Below are 14272 nucleotides of genomic sequence, written 5' to 3'. Positions count from 1 at the left end.
CTCCATCAGTGCTCAGACTGTCCGCAATAGGCTGAGAGAGGCTGGACTGAGGGCTTGTAGGCCTGTTGTAAGGCAGGTCTTACCAGACATCACCTGACACAACATCACCTATGGGCACAAACCCACCTTCGTTGGACCAGACAGGAATGGCAAAAAGTGTTCTTCACTGATGAGTTGCGGTTTTGTCTCACCAGGGATGATGGTCGGAATCGTTGAAGGAATGAGCGCTACACTGAGGCCTGTATTCTGTATAAATTTGGAGGTGGAGGGTCTGTTATGGTCTGGGGCTGAGTGTCACAGCATCATCGGACTGAGCTTGTTGTCATTGCAGGCAGTCTCAACACTGTGAGTTACAGGGAAGACATCCTCCTCCCTCATGTGGTACACTTCCTGCAGGCTCATCCTGACATGACCCTCCAGCATGATAATGTTCATTCTGTCATGCAAGACAAGAATGTCAGTGTTCTGCCACAGCTAGTGAAGAGACCGGATCTCAATCCCATTGAGCACGTCTGGGACCTGTTGGATCGGAGGGTGAGGGCTAGGGTGAGGGCACTTGCAAGTCCCTTAGTGGAAGAGTGGGGTATCATCTCACAGCAAGAACTGGGAAATCCACTTCAGTCCATGAGGAGTGCATATGTCTTAGTTGTTGAATATTTTTATGTTCATACAAGTATTTACACATGTTAAGTTTGTTGAAAATATTAGCAGTTGAAAGTGAAAAGGACGTTTTACGGAAAGAGAAAAAATAAATAAATAAAATATAGTCTGAATGACTTGAAGGTAAGTAAATGGTGACAACATTTTCATTTTAGGTGAACTATTTTCTTAAAGTTGTTGTAACTTTTTTATGGGAAAAAGAAAAGAAAAGAAAAGAAAAAAACTTCTCAAGTAGTTCTAATGCTGATGCATTGTATCAACTCAGAACAATGAGCTGTGTGCTGAATAGCCAAAGCGGCATAAAGACAATCAGAGACACACCATTAATTAGCTAACGCAAATTCATCTGACTATTAATACTGAGTTTGCATTGTCATGCTGCTCACCCAAATGTAGTTGCAGACAGACAACAGTAATCTTTAAATGTATCCTGAAGAGGAGTATGTTAAGTTTTTTGAGCCAAAAGTAAGGCCTAGTTTGGTTTTCCATTCCTGTAGCTCAACATGTAGAACAACGTGCTAGCAATGTAAAGGTCATGGGATTGATTCCCATGGAACCTACAGTACATACTAATAAAATATACCTTGAGTACAATGTACTCTAAGTCACTTTGGATATCATTTTTGAAATTCATGACACTGCTTCTTGTGTTGCTTGTGACACTCACACAGACACACTGCATTATTGCATCACATTCGTTAACCATTGTGTACCTCTTAATAGTGAAATCATTTGTTTATTTTCTTCTTAAATGATTGTTCTAGGCAATACAGGTTAAACTCAATCTACAGAATTTGTGACATAATGTTGATTATCAACGAGGAACAAGTAATTGTTTTTTAATTAATTACATTTTTTGTGGTAATGAACATGCCACAAATGCTGACGATTAAACTTCACTTGTTTTGAACCTGGATTTTTTTACACAAGTAACAAAACGAAATACATTTTCACAATACTGTGCTGTAAATATAAAGTTTGAAACCTTCATCTCTGTCCTTACCTCCATAAGGAGCTCTCAGTGACACTGCCCAGGTTGAAGTCATACAGTTTGGTCAACATGAGGATCACCTGAAAAATAAAAATAAAAATAAAAATACATAAATAAATAAATAAAAACAAACAAACAAAAAACTCATGGTTTAAATGTGTTCCCCTTATGCTACACCATATACATAATAAACAACTCTAGTACACTGGTTCAGAAATGTGATCAAACAATTCACTATAAATGATTGCATAGTTGTGTTTGACAGATCACTTGCCAGCACAAACAAATAAAAAATGGATGGATATGTTAGTTATGAATTTCATTAAATTCTAGGATGGACCAAATGAAAATAATTTGAGATTGGATTCTATTTCTTATGCATAACAGAAACACCGCAATCAAATAAGCAGAAGATTAAAATCCCAATCTTATAATCAACCCTTACTGATTTACTCATTTTATAAACTGTTAGATAAATCAACCTATAAAAACTTCAAAATGCACAATTCCTCACATCTCGCTGCTTTTCATCTCAGTGTAAAACAACATTAAATGATGCATCAGACTTCCTCCTTGACACCCTAACGAGTCATCTCCTTATTACTTAATCATATCGTGCTGAATCTAAATACAGCACTGTAAATATACTTTATAACATTCTTATGGTGCACAAGAGTGTGCTAACTATGTAAGTCAAATTCCTTTAGGAAATCACAGACAGAAAAGAGAGAGATACTTCATGCCTGGAGAGATAAAAGTAGACTCATATAAACTTACAATCTATTTATGCTCCAACTGAGAATTCATACCTATATAAACCTCAAAATCCTTTAGAAGAAGTTTAGATCATTATGAGGCGAGAGTTCATCGACTCTCTTAAAACTTGGTTACATTAACTACAGTGTGGGAAAAGCTGTGATGGTAACGTTTAGAATAGTTATGTTTAGATTGTTATTATTTTAACTATTTCAATAACATATTTGGAAATTAAATTCAAGTGCAATTCCTACTTCATATTTTTGTATCACACATTCCATTAAGGCTGCAAATTGTTCATTCATTTTCCTGTGAGTTATCAGCATAAACTGTTTACACCTTATTTTCTTAAGAAAAGAAAAAAAAAACTACAACAACAACAACACCCCTAAATCTCTGATTTAGCTGCCCTCATTTACAATGGCTCTGGCTTTCTCTGTGCATTGTAATTAGGCTTTTAGAGTTTTCACTATGTGCTGTTCTAATCAAATGTCCTTTAAAAAAAAAAAAGGTTTTGTACAGATATTTGCAGACAAAACAATACAGCTACATAAACAGGTGAACTAATAATCTAGGAGTTAAATAAACTAGGAGTTTCAATGTGGACACACAGTATTGAGCAGGGTCTGGTACAGAGCTTTACAGGTTAGATAAATGGTATAGTGTTATGGGGGTTAAGATCATTCACAGTGAAAATAAATAAAATAAACAACACCTAGCAACAGCAGGTGTAGTCAAACTAAATTGTTCCCGTCTGGGGCAATGAGACCAACACAGTTGCAATTTCACATGTGAGAGAGGGGTGTAAAACCTATAAGGCCATCCAGTCAAAATTCACTGACTTTCTTAACAAATACTGACATGCCAGCATGGCTTAGCATTGCCAGGACCAAATTGCACAACTGAAACTTGTTGTAGTTTATGTTTCACCACAAAACTCAAGGTACTCTCATACACCTAATTTATTACAGTCACATCTCTTGGCTATAGCTGAGAAAAAAAAAATTATAGCTTGCTGCATATGGGGCTGCATAGCCGCAGACTGGTCAAAGTGCACATACTGACCCCCTGTTCACCACCAAAAGCATGTGATAGTCAGAACTGGACCATGGAGCAATGGATGAATATATATAAATGTACTGTGCAAATAGCTGTTTCACAATAACATTTGTCTTAAGATGGTTAATTATATTTTCAGCTTTAGTGTGTCAATAGGAAATATATATTTTAGACTCAATATAAATAAATGCTCTGCAACAGATGGCATATACTCTACAGAGCCCAGTCAGTCTGGGATTACAAGAAGAGACAGAAGCAACTGAAACAGCTGAAATATGTAGAAGAACTGTGGCAAATCCTCAAGAATTTTGGAACATAATTTCCCCTTCTGTCACTCACTCGACGTGTCGAATGAAGTGACACAAGGGGTCTTCCTGGGATGGCAAATGTACCTCTAAACCTGAGAAAAGGCCAATGTCAAGTTGGCAGACAGAATTTGCATGCCCCGCCTTGGACATACGGGTATAAAGGGAAGCCAGTCAGAATTTTTCTTCGGAGCTAAACGGTTGTGCAACAGCAAGATGAGTTCACCCCTGTTTCACTCACCTCTACTGGCGATAAGCACTGCCGTTGGATCTACGGCACGTTTCCAGCTGGTGTTATCTCTCTCTCTCTGTACGCTGTGCAGTCTACGCCCCTGGATGCTTCGACAGTGCTTTCATTGCCTGAAAGAGTGTTTCTCCTCCTAAAAATAGTTTATTTCCTCTAAAAGAGTTTGAGTTCCCACTCATAAAAGAGCAATACACAGCAGGCATTGAACGTCCTTTTCAGGACGCGTCTTTTTAAAGATGTCTTTCCGCCTCTGTGTAGTTCCTGGATGCGGTTGATTTCTCTCCACTTCTGACGGTCATAAAAGCTGCATCGCGTGCCTGGGCTGCGATCACGCGCAGGCAGCGTTTTATGAATGGTTCATGTTCTCAGTGCGAGAACATATCCATGGCAACATTGCGGTAGCGGCTTTCTTTTCTCATGAAAGCCACTTCAGCTGCCCCCCGCGTCGTTCCTTCTTTCTGCAGGATTGAGGACTACCCAGCTGGCGATGAAGACGATTTGAGGATGACGACGGGCTCGGTTTCGCCGGGTAAATCCCCACGAACCACCTGCCCCCCGGCACGCTTGCTTGCTTCCATCCGATCTTGGGATTAGTGCAGCTCGCCACGCGGCCAGCTGGCATTCTCCCTTGAGCCCCCGAAATTGGATGTCGATATCGCCGCTGCATCGGAGAGTGTCACAGCGGCGTCTGAAGCTGATGACTCGTCTGGGCTGCCACCTTCGGGTCTGCTCTCCCGGGCCGCCATGAGCTTGAGGCTGGACTCGTGGAGGGCACATTTTACTGCTCGGAACCGACCCCTCCGCTCATCCGCTCTCACTACCCCGGATGGTGGGGCGGCCCACGGGTACACGGAGGTCCCCCAGGTGGACAGAGCGGTTGCGATCGGCTTGTGTCCTGAGAACGCCACCATCTGGTGGGACAGCCCGATACACCCCTCCAGACCCTGTAGAATGACGTCATCACTGACCTCGAAGTCTCCGCAGGGTCTTTTCCCCCTGAAAGAATAGGACCGGGAAAGACCGCCTTCCCCGACACATTTCATAGCGTTAAGATTGCCCCAGCGGCTTCATGTCCTATGTGATAGACTCAGTGAGAGAAAAGGTGCGGCTGCCGGGCTTGCTCCCATGCTAGTCATGTAGCACCTGTTCCCCCCCTCAGGGGTGCGGGGAACCTAAGGTCTGTATGTGACACCTCTTTGGGGGCGTTGGGGAGGTCTACATGCAGCCGACACAGTTGCCTCTAGCACACAGTAGCCTACTTGCACCTGTCTCAGCAGTTCACGTAACACGGTCAGTGCGTGGCGTTTTTATATGGGACCCCTTGTGTCACTTCATTCAACACAACGTCGAGTGAGTAACAGAAGGGGAACGTCATGGTTACTGTTGTAACCTCCGTTCCCTGAGGGAAGGAACGAGACGTTGTGTCCCTCCTGCCACAGCACTAGACCTACCACTGTAAATGGCCATACCTCAGTGCAAAATCCTGAATGGCACTCGCTGCCCCGCTTCCCTTTATACCCGTATGTCCGGGGCGGGGCATGCAAATTCTGTCTGCCAACTTGACATTGGCCTTTTCTTAGGTTCAGAGGTACGTTTGGCATCCCAGGAAGACCCCTTGTGTCACTTCATTCGACACAACATCTCGTTCCTTCCCTCAGGGAACGGAGGTTACAACAGTAACCATGATGTTTCAAACAGAAAGCCAGGGGTTTCAATGTTTTTATTTAACAAAAGTTAATTGTAAGTATTAAAAGCCATAAACCACAGATTTATACTTATAGAACCAGAGTGTGTTTAGAGGTGCAGCTGGTTTAATATACAACAAACCAGCAGATTTGTGACGTATGGTCCGGTTCTGGTCTGCATGGCAGCGGTGTCCATCAGTTGAACCCTACAGAAATGGCCCTTTTGAAGTGCCCTTCGAGGCCGCTATTTATGAGGCCTTCAGTTTGAAATGACCCTTCAACATGGCGGCCACAATCATTCCCCTTTCTAAGTGCCCTTGGGAGGCTGATTTATCCCATTTGGAACGCAGGGAAAGTGTAAAGTTAAAACGTAACCATCTTCAATCTTTTTTAAAATTTGACTTTGAACTTAAACTTGCACATATAGAACGACGATGCATTCTGACACTACGTGGCATGACACTTCTCATCCTGTCTCAACCCCCACATGTGTGTTTGGAAAGGGATTTATAAGGGAGGGAACTTGCAATGAAGGGTTTTCTTAGGACATAGTGGGCGGCACAGAGAGACTGATTGCAAGTGCTTAACGCATCATTTTCCTTGTGTGTACATGCGAATATACTGCATTTTAGCTATTTAATGGCCCTACCCCGTGTCTGTGTGAGATCAATATCTCATCCCTGGATGAAGTCTTTTTACAGCAGCAGAGCGGTAAACATTACCTGAAGGACAGTGGGCTCACACAGGCCCTTCTGTCTGCTACATATGGGGAGTGTTGTAGGTGGCCTTGCTAGTGCCAGCTACTGTCAGGTGAACTCCTACCACAGTGTGCATATGTCATGCAACACAGCTTGCCAATTAAACTTGATAATACATCTATATGCCATTGGCTCAGTGGAGTCTTTACAGATACTGTCAATTAGATTCACACTTTTTCATACATACAGTGAAAGATTACTGTACGTGTACTATATTTTTCAAAAGACTCAGATACCATGCGTACAGCGCTGAGATATCTCTTAAAGAGTGGGTCATCTGGAAAGCATTGTATTCTATTTATTTGTGTGCAAACACCTGAATTTACATTTACATTTATGCATTTGGCAGACACTTTTATCCAAAGCAACGTACAGTGCCCTTATTACAGGGACAATCCCCCCGGAGCAACCTGGAGTTAAGTGCCTTGCTCAAGGACACAATGGTGGTGGCTATGGGGATCGAAACCCCACTACACAACCACCACTCCAGAATTTAACACAAGGGTTTAGTTTTTATTACATTTATATGGAACGGCACACTCTCCGCATCGAGAACCGTTTGGCTCGATGGTGGAAAAGTGCCTATGGTTGCTGCTTAATGTAATTCTACAGGGCCTCAGATCAGCTTGTAGAGCATTGTGTTAGCAATGCCAAGGTCATAGTTTGACTCCCTCACACATACTGATTTGAACAAAATTTATTCATTAATCCCATTGTAAGTTGATGTAGATCAAAAAGTTTCTGCTTAATGCATAAATGTTATGGTAACATACAACATGGATACATTAAGGGTGTAGGAGGGTCACAATACACTTCGCACTTCATTCACTCCCATTCAAACACAGAACCGAAACGCATGATGATGTGAATTCATTTCATACTACACTGCGTACCAAAGTTTAAGCTTGGTGAACTCTGAGCCGTGAATTTGTACGACCAGAGGATGCGTGACCAAGGAGATCGAAACGTCACATGCTGACCACTTCGCTCAATTCAAACGATACAAATTTCAAAGCTGTGAGATTTACTGTTGCAGGAAAGTGAGTAGACATTACATTTGTGTTATTTGAAATGTATTATTTTCTTACACCAGAGCCTCTGCCCTGTGACATAATTTCCTGGTTTGTAGAGTTAAAAAAATGTGTGTGCTCAAAGCCTAGTGTAACCAGGCCTTTGGCAACACTCTTGCTATTTAATCCTGTTATAGGAAGAAAACAAGACAAACACAGATGGATTTGCAATGACACATTTAATAGAAAAGTACAAACCTGAGGCAAAAAGGTTCAAGGAGTAAGGCTCTTGTACTAGTACTACTACAGGTAAGTGAACTGTAGCCAGCTACCAGTTGCACATGCTCGACCAAAACAATGACGTAACATACAAAGAGACTGAACGTGATTCACCGACATCTTGCTGACAGATGAAGCAGCATAATTAAAATTACACAGTTATGATAGTTTTACTACAGTCTTTGAGACTGTATATTATATTTGACTCTCCAGTGCTGGAACAGGGCTAAAACAAAGTGTGGATATAGGTCTGGCTATGCGAGACTGTAGTTTGAGTTAATCACTTTTCCTTGCATGATACATTGGCTGCATTTATACGATGCCTATGTCGGCATTAGCTGACTAGCCAGCTTTATCAATAGCTGTTATCTTAATTTGGTGGATGACAACAGTAGCTGTTTATAAAATAGACTGTACATTATAAATTTGTTGCCACAATTTAGTATTGATGTGATTCCATCACAACGGTCATTTTTAAATATCGATGCGTTATTGTTTTTTAATAATATATTGTATATATTTTCTGTATAACCAAGTTACATTACACTAATGACTGGGTCTTTTTGAATTATCTTGAACATTGTCTAGCATTCATTTCATGTGTTATTAAAGTTTAGTTAAAATTAAACAGATCAATCCTTATGGCACTATATTTTACATGCTTTGTAGTTATGTAAGCTTACCTGTCCAATAAGAAGAACGCCAATTCAGAGTCGGTTTTGATCCACAAAACCGAATAAAGGTCCCTCCAGGAATCAAATGCCCTGCCGATGTTCTCTCTAGTTTTCGCTCGACCACGATCACATTCCCGCTTTGTCAGACGGAATTCAGTAGATAAATGTTTTTGGCTTACTCAGAGCTTGTGTAGGAGTCGGTGTTGTGCTGGGAGTCGACCGTTTTCTGGATTTCATCTCTAAGATAACGTTACCTAGTGTTGCAGACTGTTTGTTGACTCTTAGGAGCGTGCATAAATGTCACAGCCTTGGGATTTTTTTAAAATGCGCTGTTCTGCATTACTTTGAAAGTAATCAATAATAATTTGTTCTCGCGAGAGCCAAAACCCAGCAACAACTGCGGTCTCGCGAGAGATTCAGCAGAACATGGGTTACGTTCAGATATAGCATTGCCCAATGCATTTTTTCAAAACACGTTGACCCTAAGGGGGTATATTGTCCTACAATTATTTAAACAGTATAACAATTATGAAGCACACAATTATTCATAAAATAGCAAAGATGTACTAATTGGCAATTTACAAAGATTTAAAATAAATAAAAAACATTGTTTGGCCAACAGGTAAAATAATAAATTGATCATAAACTATTTAAAATACACAATCTGCACTGACCTGACCTTTATGAAGAATACTCAGGTGAACCTTTTGATTAATGTCTTCATTACTGGTGACCTCTGCTTTATGTGAGTATGGTTTTCCTCAAATAGCCATACTGTACCATTGCTTTCACAAAGTTGCATTAGTTTAACTATACTTAACCATACTAACATTGTATTGTTTAGTACGGTGCTGTTTTTTTTTACAATTTAAATGTGGAAAATGCATTATATGTTTGCAAAAAGATAAGTAGCAATTAAAGATCATTCAATTTCAGATCAGGACTACATTAGAGACAATATGCGAGAAGAGATCATGTCCCAGTCACTAGATGATACTTTCAACACTTGAAAAAGACTTCTTTTCAAGTGGGAAACACACTACAATACTGTCAGGATAGTGCCACCCACCAACACACACACACTGTTATTGTGTATGGTAGTTTTTCTTAATGAAAACGTTCTAAACTATCTGTGTGCCTTTAATATTAGTCCACTCTCTCCTTAAATTTATATGACCAGGAGAATAAAGCATATTGAATTGCAAATCAATAAATAAATACATAAAATTAATTAAAATTAATTCACCCACAAATGAAAAAGCTCTCTTCATTTACTCACCTTCATGCTATCCCAGATTTGTATGACTTTCTTTCTTCAGCAGAACACAAACAAATATTTTTAGAAGAATATTTCAGCTCTGTAGGTCCATACAATGCAAGTGAATGGTGGCCAGAACTTTGAAGTACCAAAAACCACTTAAAGGCAACTTAATCCATAAAACTCCAGTGGTTTAATCCATGTCTTCGGAAGTGATATGATAGGTGTGGGTAAGAAACAGATCAATATTTAAGTCATTTTTAATGTGGCTTACATATCCTGTAAAAGTTTTTTTCTTTTTCTTTTGCAAGTTCACATAATATTTGAACATTTGGATTGATGGTTCAGCTAGTAGTTTCAACAGTAAATAAATGCTTTCATTTGGTTTGACTTTTATGGTATGCATACATTTATGGTATAAAATGAATTTGTTTAGCCTTTGGCATGGCTTTATGTTTTCACTATATAAGTACTTGGTTGGTACCAAATTCCGTTTTTATTATTTATTTCTATTTTTCAGATTCAAAAGCTCAATAGCAAAAAGATTTGATCTACACAACTTGGGTACACAACTTATCAAGTGTGCTATATATCACTTGACAGCATCTTTAACTTACAGTCTAGGTATAATTCAAAGACATATGTTGAGAGGAAATAAAACACACGGCTGCTTCTATATGTGCATTCTAAAGGAAAAAGGAATCTGCTTCCTCATCATAAGAAAGCGTGAATATATCATTGAATCCATGTTCCATTCTAAATTAAGCACCTGGTACGAACTTGTTGCATTCCCAATTTTGAATATTCTTTTGTTTTTCATGTTCTGCTTTTCGAAGTAACAAAGAGTGTCATCTGGATTAGTGTTTTAAAAGCAGATACTTGACAGATTGCAGAAAGCACAGTTTGCCAGACAAGTCTTACAAGTTTTAATTTACATATAGAAAACAGATGACAGTGTATGCGGATGACAGCGTAAACATCAGCTAAATCAATTTAAAGATTTCAGTCCAAACAAGTTTTTTTTACTAATCATCTCCAAGCTCTCACCCTAAAACTGAAACCCCTCCTAACTTGAACTAACAGCACCATCTCCGCTCTAAAACCCTAAACCCAAACCAGCACCCATGGATGAAAACATACGAGTTGGCTAAATCAGCAGCTAATGTCTCTATGTGTGGTAGTGAAACTGAGAAGTTGTGATAAATTATTTATCATTCCAGATTAATTATATCTTGCAAGGTATGAATGCCCTTTTTAGAACTGGCATCTTGGGATGCCGAGGAGACATATCAGCAGCTTATAAGGGGCTTGCCTGGGTCCAAAACTTAAGACACTACAATACTAATATTTGACCTAAAATAAAATAAAAAAATCAGTGTTGGTAAATGTATTTGTGTTTGTTTTTGCCTTTAAACAGACTTTGTTAAAGGGATAGTTCACCCAAAAATTACAATAATCTCATTATTTACTCAACCCATTCCACTTTCTTCAGCAAAACACAAACACAGATTTTCTCTCTCTGTAGGTCCTCACAATGTAGGTGAATGGTGATCAGACATTTGTAGCGCCAATAATTACATAAAGGAAACATAGAAGTAATCCATATCTTTAGGAGCGATAAAATGTGGGTGAGAAACAGATAAAATGAACAGTATTTAAGTCCTTTTTTCCTCTAAATCTCCACTTTCACGTTTACATCTGAAAGTGAAAGTTAACGTGGAGATTTAGAGTAAAAAATTACTTAAATATTGTTCTTCTTCTCACCCACACCTATTATATTCATTCTGAAGATATGGATTTAAACACTGGAGTCATAAATTTCTTTTTTGTTACCTTTATGTGATTTTTGGAGCTAAAAAAGATCTGATCACCATTGACATGCATTGTTTGGACCTACAAAGCTGAGATTTGAATTCGGGACATGTTACATTTAAACCAAATGTTATATTTTTGTGTCATATTGTCTAATATTAAGATTATAAAATTGCATTTTCAAATTTTCAGTTTAAGAAATTCCGAAATCTGAATACAAATCTCTCACATTCAGATCTCAGAAATTCAGATCATAAACAAACTAGGCCAAAGGTGAAATGTTTAACTTTCAGCAGAAATGTATGAATACAGATCCTATGTTTTTCTTCTATGCAAATTTGTCCTCTGCCAGTGGTGCCTGCAGATGTATGGCTGTACGCACTGTGCAAACAATGAGCGCTCCGACTGACCTGAGAAATATTTACTCTCAGAGTATTTCATCAATCATGAAATTCTCACAAATTGCGTCTTTGATAGTTTATACATTGCGATCGTTGCTCATGCGAGTGAGCTCCGATTTGCCTATGACTTCAGGCTATTGTCGCCGATCTCCACAAAACTGTTCTCAAGCGAAATTCGGGCTTAAATTTGTGTAGTGTAAACTCGGCATTAGGGGCCATTCACACCGACCATGTTTTTTCAACATTGGATTCAACATTCTAAACAAGATCCATAGAGATATTTGAATGTGCGTGCATTGACTGTATACAGGCATTTTTGGCGGATACCCGCAACTACTGCTGGAGCATTTCTCCTCAAAAGTTTAGACCCATAAAGATGTCTTTATATTAATCCAGACTTGAGTTATACAATTGCAGGTACAGTACCTCCTGACCTCCTCACACACTTGCTTTTGATGTGCACATCCACTGTTGTTATTTCTAACTTCGTCTCCTGATGATTATTGAAGATAACATCTTCTAGCACTTTTTCGTGGCAGCAAAGACTCAACTGTGAGTGTTGCCACTTTGTGGACACACCAATTAGTGCAAATAATTCCAGGTGCATGCACATTCTGCATGTTCAGAGTATGCACTTTCAGTGCTCGAGCTGTTGAAGAAATTTGTGTCATGCATCATGTATGCAGACGACTAGAATTAGTGTCTTACCGAAGTATACTTTGGGCTAAATTCCACAAAGAAAAAATCTCTGCTTAAAAATACAAATGTATAAAACATGACACAAACATATCTAATTTTGTTAAATGTCATATTTAAATAAACAAAAAAGGGCTTTATTTATAGAAATATGCTAGATATAAATAGTTATGTACATCAGTGTAACTTTATCTTTGTAACTTTTTTCCCTAAAAGCATTTTTCCCTATCTCAAATTACATTAAGCTTTGTTCTTCACTAACATATAAGAGCCAATAATTATTTTTGTTCTTTCCATGCAATGATTCCTTTTTAACAAATTCAGAGTTGATTTGAGTGTCATTGTAACAAATGGCACAATTTTAGTGACATTATCGGGGGCTTTAGGTTGAAACCGGGACCAGTTCCTGAAGATAAATCTTAATCTCGAGCATTTATTTAAAAGTAAAATGTTCATTCCCAAAAGTGTAGTTTGAATCTCTAGAGTCTTTGCAGCATACTGATTTTCCCTCAGCACTTCAGCTCGAGTTCTGATGCAGGACGCCATACATAAATCAATATCCACTCAGACAGGAGAATAGTTTTAAACAAGGGCCTTGATGAGCCATTTTATGCGCAAAGCACTCTTCTAACGGATGACATGCTGGAACGGGGGAGAGAGAGAGAGAGAGAGAGAGAGAGAGAGAGAGAGAGAGACTTTGCTCAAACAGATGCTTCTTGAGAACGTTCACAACACTATTAGTGTTTCTGCTTGTCCTGTTTTTCTTTGGACTGTTAATTAATTTATTTTAATAGTTTTTTTGTTGCTCTGGTTAAGATTGATTCATATTTTATTTAATTTAAATATATTTTATTTATTTTTCTTTCGACTGTATCATACATCATTCACATTCAGACAGTGAATAGTGTGTGTGTGTGTGTGTGTGTGTGTGTGTCTATTTTCCTCAATAAATAGGTCTGATTTCATCACTTGCAGAAATGGCAGAACAAATAGGAAATGTGTGGAATGAAAAACACTTACAAAAATTGATAGTTCATTGCAAATTCGCCACTGATAATTTTCACATGCAAATGACCAGCTGAAAATTTGCGGCAAGTTTATATGGAGGACAAAACCTGCAAAAATAATACATAAATAAATGTAATAACAAGAAAATAAATAAAGGAATAAATGTCTTGATAAAACAAATATAATTATTTTTTTAAATATATTTATAACTAAATTTATTTTTGAATGACTTTTATTCCTTTATTTATTATTTTCTCTTTTTGTTTTTATTTGTATTCTTTTAAACTTTTTTTTATTCTTTCATTTATTTATTTATGCGTTCATTTATTTTTATATTTATTTATTCCCACATTTATTTATTTTTGTATTTATTCTTACATTTCTATCACTTGTATGATCATTATTTGGGCGGGTTCTGTTTACCATTGGATTATCATAGATTGAAGCGTGTGCTTGATTTACTCTTGACTCTTTTTTGATGTGACGTCAGGTCATAGCCATATCTCGCGTAAACTAAAGCTGGTGCTTTTTAATATACCTCTTGGCTCTTGATGTAACAATTTTGTAAGCATTAATAAAAAAAATAAAAAATAAATAAAAACTATAGCTGGCGCTTCACATATACCTAGAGAGTTGCGCAATTTAGCGAATAAAGTCGATAAGCATGCATTAA

At 38.4% G+C, this 14272-nt stretch overlaps 1 protein-coding gene across 1 annotated transcript in view; it reads right to left on the bottom strand.

Annotated features, from left to right (window-relative positions):
* The window catches only part of LOC127651439 (VPS10 domain-containing receptor SorCS1-like), a 225766-nt gene that overhangs the window by 100173 nt on the left and 111321 nt on the right, over window positions 1-14272 (bottom strand). The window contains exon 2 of the mRNA XM_052137260.1: window positions 1664-1731. Coding sequence (XP_051993220.1) covers window positions 1664-1731 — 68 coding nt within the window. The remainder of the gene's footprint in view (window positions 1-1663; window positions 1732-14272) is intronic.

Source organism: Xyrauchen texanus, chromosome 11, assembly GCF_025860055.1.
Source record: "Xyrauchen texanus isolate HMW12.3.18 chromosome 11, RBS_HiC_50CHRs, whole genome shotgun sequence".
NCBI classification, from domain to species: domain Eukaryota; kingdom Metazoa; phylum Chordata; class Actinopteri; order Cypriniformes; family Catostomidae; genus Xyrauchen; species Xyrauchen texanus.
This window is presented reverse-complemented; position numbering and strand designations above follow the sequence as displayed.